This window comes from Cucumis melo, chromosome 7 (genome assembly GCF_025177605.1).
Source record: "Cucumis melo cultivar AY chromosome 7, USDA_Cmelo_AY_1.0, whole genome shotgun sequence".
Classification (NCBI taxonomy): Eukaryota; Viridiplantae; Streptophyta; class Magnoliopsida; order Cucurbitales; family Cucurbitaceae; genus Cucumis; species Cucumis melo.
In genome coordinates, this window is record NC_066863.1 from 18,228,844 (window position 1) to 18,247,582 (window position 18,739).

Genomic DNA, 18,739 nt, shown 5'->3' on the forward strand with positions numbered 1-18,739 from the left:
TTCAAGATTTGCTAAGGAATAGCCACTACCCTTAGCAAATCTTGATGCCTATTTCAAACTTGTTATGCAAGGATCAATTAGTAGAAAATTAAAGACAATCTCAATAATTAATTCAACATAACAAACCATTGTAAATCAAAATTTATCTTCAGCACTTTAAGAATTTGTAAAGAAATTTCAATGAAAAATTGATGGGAAAAACTTATTTGTTTTATTGAAATTTCAAAAGAAATTGCAAAGGGAAACAAGCAATCAAATAAAAAATTGAAAAGATATAGAAAGGAATTTAATTCTAAAAGAAAACATGGTAATTTAACCCAAGAAAAATTCTCAAAAGATTATCTTAGCCCATGAAGATTGATGAAATTCTTGAAAAAATGTTGAGGAAAGAATCCATTTATTTAACAAAAGTAATCTTTATTGGTAGAGTTTCAAAATTTTGCTATAAGAATTGAATGAGAAAGAGAGTTTTTTTTTTACTTGAAATTTATTCTCTCTCTCCCAAAAAATATGAGGGATTTTATAGAAGGAAAAATGGGAGAAAAAAGTGGAATTAGTTTTAAAAATTGCCATTTTGCAGTTAATTTTGGGGAAAATGATGAATTGGGTCACAAATGGGTTTGGATCGGGTCCTGGGTTGACCCAATTGTAGAGAAAAAAATATAATAAAGAATTGCAGCTTCTAAGATTCAAACTCACGATGGGGGAGAGGCGCGCGGACGAGGGATCGACACGTGGCAGGAGCGTGGGTCGCGAACCGGTTCGCAGATTGGGTTGTCGGGTCGGATTTTGGGTCCCGTAGAAAATGAAAGGAAAAATAGAGGCGCGCCTAGAGTTTGAACTTGTGATTTTGCGGTGGACGCGTGGCGTGATCTGGTGATGCCACATGGCACGATCTGGTTCGTCCAATTTCCCGATTTTGTCCTTGAACTTGTTTTTGACCGTTCTTCTTCATTATAACTTCGATTTAAGTGATTTCAGTGGCATTGGACTCGTATCGGGGTGAAGTTTCATATTCTACATAAAAATGACATTTTAGTGAGTAAATAGATAAAGGTTGGGAAAAAATTGTCTAATAATGTTAGGTCTAAAATAGCCCTAACTTAATACTTGTTCGTCCCAAGCAAGAAAATAAAAAATGTGCTAACATTCAGTCATTCATCATGCAAGGGATTCACACATTATTTTGCAAGAATTGAACTCAAACAATCATGCAAAAATTTTGATGATGTTTTCAAACAAATATGCAAAGGATGTTACTCATGCCTTAACAATTTAACAAAGTAATTTTTTATTATCAATTAAATATTTAAGAGAAGCAAGTAGTCAATTTGAGGTTGAGTTTTAATAAAGTTCATTTATTGAAATTATGTTTAGATAAAACATCTAAGTTTTGCTATTTTGACTCATTAGACATGCTTCGAAAGAATTAAAAAATGCCCTAGGCTTGTTTTCCCTCTACTCTGAAGTGGGAAGGATCCCTCCTTAAACTCGGCCCTCGGTAAAAACATTGAAACTAGCTAGAAAAATTCTAAGATAGAATTGTACGAATTTTATTAAGGCAAAGGATAGGCTTTTTCCGTAGGGATTCGTACCTCACTAACATCGGGTAATCCTAGCTGATCACGAAAAAAATCCTAACGTTCAACTTAATCGTACTTTTTTTTATAGAAATATTTTGCTAAAAGTATGCATTTTGCTACTTTTTTTTTTATTTTTTTATTTTTATTTTATTTTTGGTAGCCAGTTTTTTTCTTAACTCCGGCTTGGCTAACTCTAATCTTGAATTTAATCTATTAGGTTCTATGATTGACCGTTCTTTCAAGGTGACAACAAGCGAATTTAAGCATTCTATCCTTTTCTAAAGAGTACTAGGTTCGTCGTGGCTCGACAAAGGGATTTTTTCTAATTCATGAGTTAAAGGGATGAAAAGTTTAAAAATTAACCTCAATTTCATAAATGGTTCTTTATCTTATTTAAAATCAAAGCAAAAATTGCTAAGAGAGGTGTATCATACGCAATCATCATAAGAAACTTTACAAAAAAGTTAACATCCATGCATTTTCTTTTGCAAGCATTCATTCAAGCAAACAACATTCATTTCATTCATGCATTTTGAATAATACTAACAAAAAATTTTGGTCAATTTTAAAGGAAAACAAATTAGCAACATAGTTTAACAACTAGTTACCCACCCCCAATTTAAAAACTTTGCTTTGTCCTCAAAGCATATTTATGTAAAAAAATGTATGAAAATACCGAGGAACAGAAAACTCCCATGGATTTGAGGACTTTGATTTTAAAGCTTGCTTCAAAGCGAAGTGGTTGCTTCCTTTTATGATTCTTTGATTTCTTCAAGTAAAGTTGCCCTACATATTAAAAAAGGGATTTCTCTCAATTTTATTCAATTCAAAACTAATCTAGGAAAAATTAAAAAGATGGAAATTAAAGAAAAGTAAAGACAGAAAGCGATAACATTTTTTATGCCTGGCTGCTTCGGCTTTATATGTAGAGGGGTAGAGAAAGTGTTTCTATAGAACATTGTTGTACGGATTGTCCTTCGTGGAATATTTTCAGTCTATGCCCATTTACTTTGAATTTTTTTCCTCTGTCAAGACTTTTTATGGAAACTACACCAAAAGTAGAGAAATCACCCACAAAAAAATGACCAAGCCATTTAGATTTTAACTTTTCGGGCATGAGTTTAATAGAAGAATTATATAAAAGAACTTTTTGCCCTATTTCAAATTCCTTTCTTAAGATTTTTTTATCATGCAAAAGTTTAGTCTTTTCTTTGTAAATCCTAGAATTTTCATATGCTTCTAATCTTAATTCTTCTAATTCTAGCAAATCTAGAAATTTTTTCTCGCCAGCTTCTAAGAGAGATAAATTGCATTGCCTAAAAGCCCAATATGCTTTATGTTCTATTTCTATAGGGATATGACAAGGCTTATCGTACACAAGCTTGAACGGAGATGTGCCAATTGGAGTTTTATAGGCCATTCGGTATGCCCAAAGTGCATCGTTGAGGTGGAGGCTCCAATCCTTTCTTTTTGTGTTGACGATTTTCTCTATGATATTTTTTATCTCTCGATTAGAAGTTTCGGCTTGTCCGTTCGTTTGAGGATATGTATGGCGTGGAAATACGGTGCATGCAAAAAGTGGGAGATCTGCCCTTGATGTCGTCAAGAGTCCAACCAATGACTTGCTTTTTCTTCTTCAAGACTTCGATAAGTCTTTCTTCTTGTTGTTGGTTTAGTTCCCTTGAGATGATTACGAGAAACGTATTCTTTTTTCCTAAGAATATGTATTTCAAGTGTGGTGGGAGAGTTTTGAGCTCAATCCCTAGTTTCTGTGGAGAAAAGAAAAGATTATCACAATTATTTTTTTCTAAAGCATAGTCAACATTGGGTTCTAACAATTCTCTATTTTCAACCTTTTCTTGTTCAAAAATTCATCATGTATAAACAATTCATCAACTTCATCAATTCATCATGTATAGACAATTCATCAACTTCATCATGCAATTCTAATGAACATAAAGACAAGCATTTATCCGGATGTCTCATGGCTTTTGCAGTTTTAAGGAAAGGTCATCCTAATAAAATAGAGTGAGATAGTTTTAGGCATGCTTCATTCATTTCTAATATGTAAAAATCCGCCGGAAAAATTAGTTTGTCAATTTTCACAAGGACATCTTCAACTATTCCTAATGGTGAAATAAAAGATCTATCAGCTAGTTGTATGCATACATTAGTTTTTTGCAAATTATTGAGTTCTAGATCTTTAAAGACGTTGTATGGCATGACATTTATGGATGCTCCTAAGTCAAGCATTCCATGAGAAATTGGCCTATTTCCTATTACACAAGGTAGAGAAAACATACCGGGGTCATTGCATTTTTGCGAAATATTATTCTTAAGAAGAGCCGAAACATTTTGACTTACCATTAGTCTTTCTTTTGTTTTCCTCCTGTTGGTACACAACTCCTTTAGAAACTTTGCATACCTCGGGACTTGTTGGATTGCATTGAGAAGGGGCAAGTTGATTTGCTCCTTTCTAAATATCTCCAAGAGTTCTTCCTCCTTGGGTGTTTCCTTCTTTTTTGGAGTCAACCTTGAGGGAAAAAGAGGTTTATGTATGTAGGAGTAAAATCATTAAGAAGAGATTTATCATTTTTAGAATTAGATGGTGAGGGGTTTATTTCAACCTTTTCTTCCTTAGACTCATTCTTACTATTAAGAGGTAAGGGTTTGGAAGTTACCTTTTTCTCTTTGGTGGTAGGAGTGTCAAGAATCTTACCACTCCTTAGTGAAATTGCACTTACATTAGCATAGTCTGGTTGAGCCGGAAGTTTGCCTTTCCCATCCATCTTGCTTATGGCGGTGGTAAGTTGAGTCATTTGTTGTTTCATCTCTTGTTGAAAAGAAAGAGTGTTAGTTCCCAAAGCTTTGATAATATCTTCAAGATTCGTACCTTGGTTTGAAGAGGTGGATGGTGCTTGTGTATGCTTTTGGTTGTCATTCCCCCATCTTAAGTTTGGGTTGTCTCTCCACCCCGAATTGTATGTATTACTGTGGGGGTCATATCTTCGAACAATGTTTACATCCTCGATCACCTTGAGACATTTGTCATTTGGATGACCAACCAAGCCACAAACTCCACACTTGGTTACTTTAGGAGGAGTACCTTGTACAAAAGAAGTAAGAAGAGTAGTCATATTTAACATTTGTGATTTTAATTCACTTACCTCTTTTGTTAGAGAATTGTCAAGCTCCGATGCTCTACTCCCAAAGCTTTGAGAATTTTCAACCATTCTTGAAATGAGCTCCCGTGCTTCGGTGGGTGTCTTGTCGGCTAGAGCTCCTCCTGCCACCACATCTATCGTATTCCTATCAAAAGACAAAAGACCGGAGTGAAAATATTGAATTAAAGAAGGGTCGGAAATATGATGGTGTGGAAAGCTAGCACAAAGCTCTTTGAATCTTTTCCAGTATTTCGAGAGGGATTCTCCAAAGGCTTGTCTTATCCCATAAATTTCTTTCCTAATATTGTTTGCTCTAGAGGCGGGGAAAAATTTCTCTAAGAATTTCTTTTTTAGACTACCCCAAGTGGTTATGGAACCCGGTTCTACGTAGTAGAGCCATCTCTTTGCTACATCCGTAAGGGAAAAAGGAAAGGCTCGTAAATTTAGTTGTTCTTTCGAGATACCGTGAGGCCTCATGGAATCACAAACCATATGAAAATCCTTAAGATGTTTGTGTAGGTCCTCTCCGGAACTTCCTTTAAAGATGGACAAAAGATGGATAAGTCTCGGTTTTAATTCAAAAGGTTGAGTGGTGGGGGTATGACTATACAAAGAGGTCTTTGGTCTTCATCGGGCTCGGCAAGCTCTCTAAGGGTCTTTTCTCTAACTTCACCCATATTCCCTCTACCAAGGTTTGGATCTAAAGAAGAATATAGGCTAGGTTTTGAACCTCTTAAAGGTTCTTGGTTAGAAAGATTGGGGATGCTATTCTCTTCTTTCCTTTCTCTTCTAATTCTACGAACCTCCCTATTTAAATCTTCAAAGTAAGAAAATTCTAAATTTGAAGAATGGGTCATGCAAGAAAGGAGAAGAGAGAACACAAAAAATTCTACACGATCTTTTTATGCCTATATTTTTTTTATTACAAAATGAATATAAGAATCAAGAAACTTTAAAAGAAAGTTTGAAATCAAAAGTCTTGAAAACCACACCGTGCTCCCCAGCAACGACGCCATTTTTGAAAGGATATTATTCGAGGTAAGTCGTTATCAAAATGATAGGTTGTTATAGATGTAAGTGTGACAAAACAAGAATTTATTCCTAGTTTAAAATAAAAGAATACAAGAATAGAGAAAGACTAGATGAAATATGAGGGTTAGGGATTACCTCAATTACCTTTCAAAGTTATCTTTTTAACCCTTCTTACCTTTGTGGAAATTGAGAGTAGTATGAGGAAGAAGGGTGTCGAACCCTAGAGAGCACTTAGGATTCAAAACTTCAAGACTCACAAACAAGGTCGATTAGTAGCTTCAAGATCTAAAAGAAAATTAGAAACACAAAAAAGTGGGAGTTTGTGGAAGTAATTTTTGAACTATAGTAAAGAACGAGTATTAAGGAATGATTAGTGACAACAAGTAATTCAAGTAAAGTTTTTCTTTCAAGTTTAGTAGAAAGACTTTTTCTTGGGTAATTACCATGTTTCTTATCATTGAAAAAGAAAGAAGACTAATTAATCTTTTCTTGAATTTACAAGAATGAAATTTTTACAAAAAGAAAGTAACCAAATCTCTATTAAAACATGATTAATCTAAGCGACCAAAGCATGTTCAAACTGAGGCAAAATTTATCCTATTCAAGATTTGCTAAGGAGGGGATAACCACTACCCTTAGCAAATCTTGATGCCCATTTCAAACTTGTTATGCAAGAATCAATTAGTAGAAAATTAAAGACAATCTCAACAATTAATTCAACATAACAAACCATTGCAAATCAAAACTTAAGTTCAACACTTTAAGAATCTATAAAGAAATTTCAATGAAAAATTGATGGGAAAAACGTATTTGTTTTATTGAAATTTCAAAAGAAATTGCAAAGGAGAACAAGCAATCAAATAAAAAATTGAAAAGATATAGAAAAGAATTTAATTCTCAAAGAAAACATGGTAATTTATCCAAGTAAAAGTCTCAAAAGATTACCTTAGCCCATGAAGATTGATGAAATTTTTGAAAAAATGTTGAGGAAAGAATCCACTTATTTAACAAAAATAATCTTTATTGATAGAGTTTCAAGAATTTGCTACAAGAATTGAATGTGAAAGGGAGTTTTTTTTTACTTAAAATTTCTTCTCTCTCCCAAAAAATATGAGGGATTTTATAGAAGGGAAAATGAGAGAAAAAATTGGAATTAGTTTTCAAAACTGCCATTTTGTAGTAAATTTTTGGGAAAATGATGAACTGGGTCAAAAATGGGTTTGGATCGGGTCTTGGGTTGGCCCAATTGAAGAGAAAAAAATAAAAAAAGAATTGCAGCTGCTAAGATTCGAACTCACGATAGGGGAGAGGTGCACGTGGACGAGGGAGCGAAACGTGGCGGGGCGTGGGTCACGAATCGGTTCACGGATCGGGTTGTCGGGTCATATTTCGGGTCGCGCGAAAAATGAAAGGAACATAGAAGCGCGCCTGGGGTTCGAACTCGTGACTTCGCGGCTGACGCATGGCGTGATCTTGTGATTGGACGTGGCACGATTTGGTTCGTCCAATTTTCCGGTTTTGCCTTGATAGTTCTTCTTCGTTATAACTCCGATTTAAGTGATTTCAGTGGTGTTGGACTCGTATCGGGGTGAAGTTTCATATTGCATAAAATTGACATTTCAATGAGTAAATGGATAAAGGTTGGGAAAAATTAGTCTAATAATGTTAGGTCTAAAATATCCCTAACAATAAGACATTCTTAAGTATGTTATATCTATCTCCAAAATACAACTTTAAATCTCTCTCTGTTTCAGCTGAGACCATCTCTTCTATTCAAACCTTGAGAGTGCGTCTTCTCAACGTCTTTTCCAAGAACTATTTTTTTGAAATGAGAAGCAAATGTGGTTAGTGGCTCCTGAATCTAATATCTAGGTTGAATTTTCATATTCCACTAAACATGTTTCAACAACTAGTAAATCATATTTACCTTGCGTTTCCTTTTCTGTTTTTTTCTCTACAAGGCACTTTGTGCAATTCCTTAACCAGTGTCCGTTCTGGTAGTAGTGGTAACACTTACCTTTCTTTACAACTTTCTTTCCCTTGTTCTATTTGGGAGTCTTCCCCTTTTCCTTCTTCTTTATTTGAGAATTAGGTTTTGAGGATCAAACTTTGGTTTTAAAGGACAATCCTCTTGAAAACTTCCTTTTTGTGATAGCAACATTTGCTTTCACTTGCTTCTCTTTACCCATGATAAGGTTCTAGAATCGCTAGAGCTCGTTCAAAAGGGTTGTTAGATTAAACTCTATCTTGTTCAGAGACACATTTGTTTGAAATGGTATGAAGCTCCTTAAAAGAGACTCTAAGATAAAGCTAACCTGATTAGTCTCTTTGATGGCACCACCATTTACTTCGACGATGTTGAAGTACATCATGTCTAGGACATGTTCTCTAATAAAGGTCCCCTCCCTCATACGTTTAGTATAAATGTATTTGATTGTCTCGTGTCTTAGAGACCATTCTGGTTGCCCAAACATTTCCCTTAATGAATCCATAATCTAAACTCGAGATTTTCCTTGGATTTGTTTGCTATTGACATATTTTAGGAAGTTGAATTTAAGTTGTTGAAGAAGAAAATGCAAAGGTTTTGGTTCAAATTGTGTTAATCAATTTCGAATTTTTTCAAAAAAAAATAAAATAAAAGAAAAAATAAAAAAAAAGGTGGAATTGTCTATTGATGTAAAAAGAAAGAAAGAAAAGAAAAGTTAATTAAAAAAAATGAGAATAAAGAAAGAGGGAGAGAATGGGATGAAAAAGAATTTAAGTGCCAACATGTTCTTTGTTTTCTCTCCACCACCAAACCATGTCTCCATCAATTTTTTACAAAACTTTTAGAGGGATCTTGAGGTAAAGTCTGAGGAAGAAGAAGAAGAGGAAAGAGTTGTGAACTAAGATGAAAGAGATAAATAAAAACATGAACGGATAGACAACCATGACAGAAGCTTAGTGTTCACAGACATCCTTTGATCTTTTAGTAGATTTGCACTGCTCAAAAGGAATTAAAAGGTGAAGTTTTTTTTTTTTTGAAATTTTATTCAATTTCTAACAAGTTTTATGATGGAAGCATGAGCAAATTCTGATTTTAGATTAGTGTTTCTTAAAGAGGCATTTAGGTTACAGTTTGGTGTATGAAATTGTGAAGCCTCTAGATTTTCAAGTTTGTCAGATAGTACAGAGAGAGTTAGGAGCTATATTTGGTACGGTTGAAAAGATTAAAAAAATTTCTACAACTTGTATGAAGATTCTGTGATCTAAAAATGATTGGAAGTAAGATTAATTTCAGAAGCAAGTCATGGGATAGCAAAAGACTGATTTTGGATTCTCTCTGTTTCGAGATATTTTTGTAGCAATATATTGAGAATCTCATTCTCTTTCCTTCAATTAAGTCATAGAGGATTTAAAAATGAAGAGTTTGATATAAAGTAAATTAATTTTAGTAAAGTATTGTGAAAGTTATGAATGTTTGAAATTAAGCTGTTAAATCTGAAAAATTCTAGGGAAATAGGTGAAATACTCTTTTATGTCTAAGTTTGGAATTGTTGAATGTCATGTTTTGTGCGTAATCTTAAGTTAGTATAAAGATACAAGAATATATAAGGTTTTGACACTCAGTTTTGGTTTGTTTGACAAGCCAAGATAAAATAGTCCGAGTCTACACTTTAGGGAACTAGCCCAAGGCTGTGAGTGACAAAACAAATTTCTAAATTGTTATCTATGATTATATTTCTATGAATAATACATGATTTATATGAACAGTTTCAAGCATAAGTTCAAGCTTAAGTTCAATGATGAAATTTATATATGAGCATGTTATTATCGATTTTCTAAAAAGTAGCGAAACAATATCATTTTAAGCAAGTATTGTTTTTAGATTTTCAATTTTCCACGAACAATCTGAGTTAGCTTGAGTTTTACGAAAGATAAAGATAGCAAGAATGTTAAAATGTTTTCGTATGATTTTTTGATGTTTTTGTTAACTACATGACTGGGACTTTGAGCCCGAGGCTATATTGTGCGGTGTGCACATAGGTTAGATTCTGTTGTTGATGTTGAGTTTATTTCATAACAACGATGCTGTCGTGAGTGTTGGAAGGGACTCACTACGACAAAGACGATAAGAGTGTTGGACGAGTCCCACTATATCGTAGAGCTAGTAAACGTTGGGTGTACTGGACGTGTCCTACACAACATAGAATTGTCATGTTAGTTAGAATGTTTTGATATACTTGATATGCCTTGCTTGATTTCAATGACATACATGTTAAGTAATTGAGAAAGCTGTTATTATTATTATGTTTATATTTATGGCTTGATTAAACACATTTATATGTATAAAATTTTCACATACTCCGATCTTTAAATTTACAGTTTTAAACTGAGTCACGAACTAAGCTTTATAGCTTACCTTTCCAAAATGTTTTTCTCACCTTCCAAGTAGAGATCGAGCTTCCGGTGCCTAATAGTCTGCCTTAGTCTGTTGAAGCTCCTAAATCGATTGCCAGTACATGGTTAGAGTTGTGCATAGAGTCTATTTTGTTTTGTTGTATATGCCTTTGTAAGATATAGATAGTGTACAATTTGTGTAAGCTCTAGGTGTTGGAGATGCATAAACATTTGTTGGTTATGTTTTTGGCTATGGTGTCTCCATCAGGTTTACTTGCTAAATCAGTTATTTCAGGGTTTCACTTCATGTAGGTCTATGATTGGTCTAGGTTCTACTGTGTTGTGTTGCATGTAAAATAGATTAGCATGTTTATCAGGTTCAAGAGTTCAGCAGAGTCGACAGATATCGTTAGAGGAGAATGATGTCAATCGACTTCACGCTGTTTTTCAAGCTAAGCTAGCAGGTAATCTAAGAGGGGGTGTGATATATAATCTCTTTAGACGTGGCTAAGGATTCATGTTTCTTTGTCAAGACATCAGATATACTGGCAAAAATATACACACGGGCTTTTTCATTAGCTTTTACCCATTGATTATATGCTTCCCGACTAGTTCGGTTAGCATTAGAGGTAGGAGTTTGATGAAATTCCTCAGTTAAGACAAATCTCGAATCGTCAACCACTAGTATGGTGTTAAGATTTGATTTTCATGCCGCATAATTATCACCATTAAGTTTTTTCGAAAGCTAAAAGTTGAACTATTGAGCTATTCATGTTGAAAAGATAAAACATATTCTTTTTAGAACAAAAAAACTATAATCATAAAGAAGCCAACCTAATTTAGCAATTACTAATAATGTACCCATCATTATTTGTATTTTGCAACGATATTTCAAAGGTTTAGAATAACCTCCACCGAAGGGTAGTAGATTATTCTTCCTTTAAACCAGGACAATGTTGACTAGATGCTAACTCTAGAATAATTGCATATTCTTTATAACACTTAGTTATCTATACTTTGGTCGAGAATGTAATAACAATTTAATAATTCTTGTAAGTGTAACCCACCATTTGCGGATCTCATAGATCAGAATCAACATGCTCCAAAAAGTGGAAAGTCAATATGAAAACCGATCTAAAAAAACCTATCGAAATTTGAAGTTCGCAGTGTTTCGAATCCTATAACACAACCCTCTGAAGGGAACGTTGCTCCAAGACATATAAGCAGGTGCATTATAGGAATCTCACTGTGTGACCTAATGGAAAAAGCTATGGGATTTGTTGTCACATATCCCTGACCTACTTACTATGAACTACTTCCCCTATTCACCATGATATTTATCCATGCAAACACTCTTTGAAGGGAATCTGCTCCTATGCACGACCCAAAGCTTTACATGGACCTCACGGTGTGAACTCTTAGGGACTCTAGATCTAAAAGTACACTACTTCTCTCAAGTTGAAGTGTTCTACAACGATTTTAAGAGTAATTTATTAGTTTAGGATTATATTTAGAATAACTTAAACAAATCCAAAGTCTAAGTGAAACATCCGAGCATAACCATTATACCGGATTTCAACCTACAATGTCTAGGTGATAAACCAGTTTTATTATCTCACATCTCTCACGCATGCTCATAAAACTAGGTTAACTAGGCTCAAGAAATGATTACGATCTCCAGGTAGCAGGTGTTCCGTAAACTGTAAACTTAAGAACCTCAAACCTTACTCATGTTATGTGACTTGTTGAGAAGATCGAATCAGGTGAGACTCTTGTAATCAGTTTTACAAGATATCGACCTAATTTTATGAAAAATTGGTTGATAAGTTTGACATAGGTGAGCATGCAACTTATCTTTGTTATACATTTTTTAAAGTCTACTTGATTTTATAACACTTCAAAAATTAAAGACTAACCTATAACATACATTCAACAACCATCTATAAAGAAATTAGTCAATATAGATTTCAATTTATTTAACTTTTAATTAAATCATATTTAATTAAACTAAATAAATTAATAATTAATTAGTTAATAATATTAAATCATTTTTAATCAAAATTAATTTAGCTAACTAAACAATTAACGAATCATATTAATTAATTAACATGCATACTATACATTATAACAAATATAACATTCTTTCAATATATGAACATGTTAACATATTGTGAGATTTTAAATCTATATGACATACTTTATGCACATACAATTTAAAAGTAATTAAAACATACATCACATGTATAATTTAATTGAAAAGCACCATAAAATGGAATGATTTTGGCTCCTAAATTAAGATAAAATAAAAAATTATTACAATAATAATTTAGTGTAGTAGAAAAGTACTCCCGACCAGCTTAAACTAGCTGAAAAACCACCAAAAAAACATGCAGAACCAACCTATAAAACCCTTGAACCGGCCCAAACCCAACCATTGGGTTTGAACCAACCCAAGTCAACCTAGTCAACCACCAAGCACGGGTCAACAAAATGGGTCAAAAATGGATAGGGCGCGACGGGTCACAAAGTGAAAACATAGATCGGGTCGAACGGGTACCAGGTCAATGCTCGGGTGCAAGCCAGGTCGACAAGAACAACAATAGGTAGTGCGCAACCAGCAAGGACACGCGGCGGACACTGGATGCGTGTAAGGAACCAGGTCGCGGGCTTAAACAGGTTTAAAGTGCTTATTCGAGTCTGTCCTTTGATTTCTTCAAATTTTTCTTTTTCTTTCTCCCGGTTATTGCAATTACAACCTAGTATCAACTCTATTGAATGTAATAAATAATACAAACCCTCAATAAAATTATTTAAGCCACAAAACCCAAACCATGTGCATGCAAGCCCCTAGGCCAACAACACATAACCCACTAACCATTAGTGAGCTTAATGTCTTCATATTGTGCTAATACCTAGTCCACTATAGTTAGTGGGATTATCCAACAAAGTATTGGACTTTTCCACAAACTTTGGTCAAAGGGTAAAATTGTCATTTGGTCAAACTCAAACTTTGACTTTTCAAACCAAAAAGTCAATATTTTGACTTTTTACAATTTTTTCCGTCTTGACTAATTTCCACCTCCCAAGCATGAATCCACATTCATTTTGTTATGATTCAAATCATCTTTGAATATATTGCCAGTAAAAGTTTGATTTTTCAAAGTCAAACAGTAAACATTTTGACTTTTTACAACTTTGACTGCTACCAATATTTTTGAGCTTTCCAGATGAATCCAAATTCATATTTTTCATATTTAAATCTCATTTAAACATAAATCTTTATCTCTAATCTAAAATCGGAAGGCTATATAATGTATACTTGTCGGTTTCTCTCTCCTCGCCTAATTCGAACAATTTGACTCATTCCATCATATTGTTCTAAGTTTATTCAACATGAGCTAGTAGAGGAACCTAATGAACCTATGGATCATGGACTCCAACGATCTGAGATTAACTGGTTAGCTCTTTTAAACCGAGCTAATCAACATTCATTAACTAACATATCATTCCACTAAAGTCTCGTAGTTGCACTCGCCTCACTATAGATATATTTGCGTTCATTTAATATAACTATGATCAGTAAGTTAATCATTTACAGGTTTTTCGTAAACTCGACTGGGTCAAAATATCGTTTTACCCCAGAGACTACATCTTGCTTCTTATGTTCCACTGATCCACTATTGAACAATTGGTTTATAGTTCAACATATAAATCGAATCCCTTTCGGGCCAACGAGAGGGTGGGGCCCCTTATTCAAGACTTGGATTTAGTCTCTAAGGGAACAACCTATCTACTAACCCTAAAGCAGGTATGAGTGAATTTCGTCTTGCACCTTATTTCCCCTGCTATCCACTTGATCTTACCTCTAAAATGGGAGTCTTATTAGGCCAATGTTAATGAGCTATCCTCACCTATGCAGATCTAACGATAATCTCATGTGAATAGGAGATCATAGTTAGCTCAAGATTAAAGTTAAGTTACCTAGGTCATCAATAATCGAGATAGTAAGTTTTAAACAGTAAACGACGTTATAACGTAAAAGTTACTATTTCATGGATTCAGTCTTATGTAAACACTTTACATAGAATGCATTCACTATCATGTCTTTACATGAATGATTTAGGATCTCCTCGTTTGTACTAACTACAAAGCAGGCCGCATCCATAGTTTCTCTGAATAAGGCGCCCAACCTTTATTCATACTATAAACTATTTAGGCTATATACTTGAACTTGATCCATGTTTATGTCTCTACAAAAGTTCAAGTTTACTCAAAAATAGTCTCGGGACTTGGTTTATTTGATTTAAAATTATAGTATTCAATATCTAAATAATGAGTTTATTGAATAGAATATGATTAAAACTACTAATTTTAGGACATAAATTCCAACAACATGTTCTTTTCACAACATACTATAAAAATAAGTGTGTTTCAAATAGAAATATGAATTCAAATTGAAAGATCATTCCGCTAGGTTAGGCGATTTACATGTTCGAAACTCATCGACAACTATTCATAGGAACCATTTTCTTTCAAAATCATTTCATCATATAATCACATGCCATAGAAAAGCATTTTCACATATCGCATTGTAAAGTCATTATTTAGTGTAAATCATGTCGCATAAGAAATTTATTCTTTTGTACTTTCCTCAGCTCAAGTATCAACACACTCTTATTACTGAGTTGCAGTTTTGTGAAGTAATCTTAACATATACAGTAATTTACATCAATTCTAGTACGCATAATGTGTCTTTCAATGCTAGAACACACAGCAAGCAGAGGGCATCTTATACCAGAACATACAACAAGTATAACACATCTCATACCAGAACACACAACAAGTAAGAGACATATTATGCTAGAACACACAATAAGAATAGAGCTTCCTACACCAAAACACAAAGCAATGTTTGAGGTATCTCATTGCAGGGTACTAAAATCAATTCACAATAGCAATCCAATTTTCATTTTCAAATCTGATTTATTTGTAGTCAGATCCATTTTTTAGAATTTGAAAAAAAATTATATAATACAAATCATTGAACTTACGAAGTCAAAAGAGAGATATATAAAAGAATTCATAATGGAAATTTATTTATTTCAGAAACACTTTAAAGAAAACCACTCACAGTCAGATAACCTCCTCCTTGAGCTTTTAGCTAACTTTTTGGGGGAATCCTAAGCTCGTGTAGCTCCCAAAATTCTTTACAAATTTCTTCTACTCTTTTTCATTAAACACAAGGTTAAAAAATAAGCTCTCAAATTAGTTGAACTTCTCCTCCTTTATAGACTTTTTCGGTGAAGCTTCCTATGTCAAAAGGATTATTTCAACCCAACGGTGAGAATCATTCAGTATCAAAACGTCATGTGGCCACTGCCAATACCTCATCCTCATCAAAGTGGGCAGCAAAGTCAGTTCAAACATCGACCTTATTATGTAATGAGGAAGTTAACTATTTCTTTGTGAAGGAAGCTCATATTGCCGCCCATCTTAACACATAGCTCTTTTCTTATTGCATGGCTAGAACACGTTTGTTTCGCAACACATCTAGTGCCAAATCTCATCCCACGTAATCTCAAAGCATCCAATTTCTAGCGTGTGTGATCTTAACGCCTAGTTTCAGGACGTGATCAAGTCTCACAATTTATGAATTTTATGTGTTTATAAGCTTTGTGTGTGTTTTTAAAAAAAGTCATGTTCATTTGTTGATTTGGGTGAAGTTACAACACTTTGTATAGGTAAAAAATTACATTGCAAGAAATCTTCAATGTGGCATATAAGTACCATTCATTTTCTATGATTTTGCAAGTTTTCGAAAAATTCGTAGACTGTAGAAATGCTTTAATTATGTGTCATGTATTTCATTCTAATGCTTTAATTATGTAATGGATTCTTGTAAAGCCATTACCAAAATTTCTTTAACAATGTAATTTAACTTTTCATTATAAATATATAGATTATTTACAGATATATTGGTATTCAGTTCTTTAAATTGTATGAGAAATGACTGGAACAACACGTCTCACGAAAATCCATAATTGGAGTTTTTGCAGTAGAAAAATGTTGAATTATGTAATTGCAGAACAAAAGTGTTATGAGAGTGTATATGTAGATGATACAAAAAATCATGATTAACGAAAACGTTACCGTAATTAATCAATTTGGATCTCAACAATGACAATTTCTTTGTGTCGATATCTAGTTAATAGTGACAGGTGGTAAATGTCAAGACAAAGTGATCATAGACATGAACATTAATTCAATGTTGTTTATGCAATAGAACGATACTTTTTTGGATGTGTCATTAAATGTCCTATCTTTACTGGAGTATCAAGGACGCAAAATATGTGTCACGGAAACCATTTATAACACATATTTCGCGTCGTTAAATCTCAGTTTTCTAGTAGTGGCTTCTAAAAACACGATTTCACCAAAATGTTATTGATTGCTTAAAGTTGAGATATAATTCCATTTTTTATCAATCAGGCTTTAGTACTAAAATTTTTGTAATGTCTATATAGACTCAATTGATTTGGACTTTAGTCTAATCTCCTTGAACACTTGAAAGAAAAGACGTAACTTTAAGATTCTTATACACTAAATATTCATTATTTAAATTGATGATGCACTTACGGACTTTTACATTTATTTGACCACTTAGGTCAAAATCCAAGTCAAACTTATTCTTGAACAAGATCAACAACTTCATATTGTTTAAAACTACTTGTAATACCTTAATTTTTTTCGGTTAATAGATAAATTAATATTTCATAATTAACAATCAAATTAATCAAGTAATATATTACAGGACTTTACCATATAAGTCTCAACAGATGGATGGTTACTATTAGACATTATCTTGAAGTATACATGGATGAAGAGAAAAAGTTGAAAGCATTTATTGAGAAGAAATGTTTGAAAGTTAGTTTCACGACAAACAGATGGACCTCAATTCAAAAGGTTAATTATATGGTTCTCATAGCACACTTTATAGATGATAATTGGATTTTGCAAATAACGGAATTCAATTTTTTTTGTGCTATTCACACCTATTGCGTCTCCGCATGCACCTCTCTCCGATATAGCCGTATTATGACTTTATGCTTTCTTTCCGCCATACTTTAGTCTAAATCATGAAGGAGAAACCATTGGAAAAAAATTGGAATTTTTTTGTTGGATTGGGGGATAGATCCATAATGTTCTGAGTGCGACAGTACATAGTGGTAGCTCCAATTATGTGGGTCATTGATTATTTGAGAAGAAAATTAGAACAAATGGAATGAGACCAATGATTCAATTGTTAAAATTTAATGTGGAATTCAATACGTACCATCTTCACTATCTAGACTAGCTACTTTAATTTTATAAATTGAGTGACAAATGAGGAAATAGCTATTAGATGAAATTCCACATATGTTACGTTAAGCATTACTCAAAAGTTTCAGAAAGCGTTTGAAATACTAGTGGTGGAGGATGAACAATCTGCTATAGATTTCTTTTCTTTTTCTTTTTCTTTTTCTTTTTTTTTTGTGGAAAGGACAAGAAGAAAAGAAGTGGACCTATATACTATGAGTGACGATTGGGATAATGCACATGCTTTAATCAAGTTCTTGAAATTATTTCATGATGTTATTGTGCAATTTTCTGCTTCATTATCTATCTCATCAAACCTATTATTTTTCCATGAAATTTGTTTAATTCAATAACAAATTCAATATTATGCAATGTGTGATAATTATTCTTTGTTGTATGTCACGCGAAAAGAAGAATGGCAGCAAAATTTGACAAATATTAAAATGACAATGATAGGGTAAACTTTCTCTTGTATGCTGTTGTGGTTTTAGACTTTTGTTATAAGTTGAAATTTGTGATAATTAGGAATTTATATGGCGAAAAGATTGAAAATGAAATTTGAAAGAAATTGAAGGGATTGGTATCGTGTGAAAGCGTGTGTTTCCGTTTTGGCCCCATTTTTGTTACAGGAAATTCATACAAAACATAAATATAAATACAGATTAAGCATTTTTTCTACGATGAAGAGAAGAGGAATGACTTTTGCAAGAACCTCTTGTTGGAAATTAATAAGCTAAATGCATTATAGATAATACATTCTTAGATACATTTCTAATTTTAAGATTTCTAGATAAATGTAATTGTTCAAGTACATGAATGGTATGTAGGTATGTACTTCATTTATTTTGTTTCTTTTAGGAAGTGTCTCTTGAGTATTATATAAACAGTTCATTTTCTGAAGAAAAAAAAAAAAAACAAATCAATGGCAGCAAGTTGAAGTTTATAAAGAAAGTGAGTTTCAAGAGAACAATAATTTCTTGAGTTTTGTAAGAGAACAAATTTCTTCTCTTAAAATTTGTGAGATTTAGAGTGAATTTAGACTGGGCTCATCAACGATTCCAACAAAATGGTATCGGAGCAGAAGATTGAAAGATGTCATCTAACATTTTGCAGCCTCAACTTCTCCACTTTGAGGGGAAAAAACTATAGTTGATGGAGGCAACAAATGAAGGTTCTTTATGAATCTCAATAGCTTTGGGATATTATCAACGAAGGATATTTGGA

The 18,739-nt window shown here is 33.2% G+C and overlaps 1 protein-coding gene across 1 annotated transcript; it reads right to left on the reverse strand.

The window, feature by feature from the left end:
- Positions 1-4,111: 4,111 nt before the first annotated feature.
- Positions 4,112-5,224, reverse strand: LOC127150395 (uncharacterized). Its single transcript, XM_051088102.1, has one exon. The coding sequence runs from the start codon at positions 5,222-5,224 to the stop codon at positions 4,112-4,114; it is 1,113 nt and encodes a 370-aa protein (XP_050944059.1).
- Between the last annotated feature and the right edge of the window lie 13,515 nt (positions 5,225-18,739).

Coding starts and splice junctions, on each gene's coding strand:
- LOC127150395 (XM_051088102.1), bottom strand. CDS start 5,224: ATGAGGCCTCACGGTATCTCGAAAGAACAACTAAATTTACGAGCCTTT.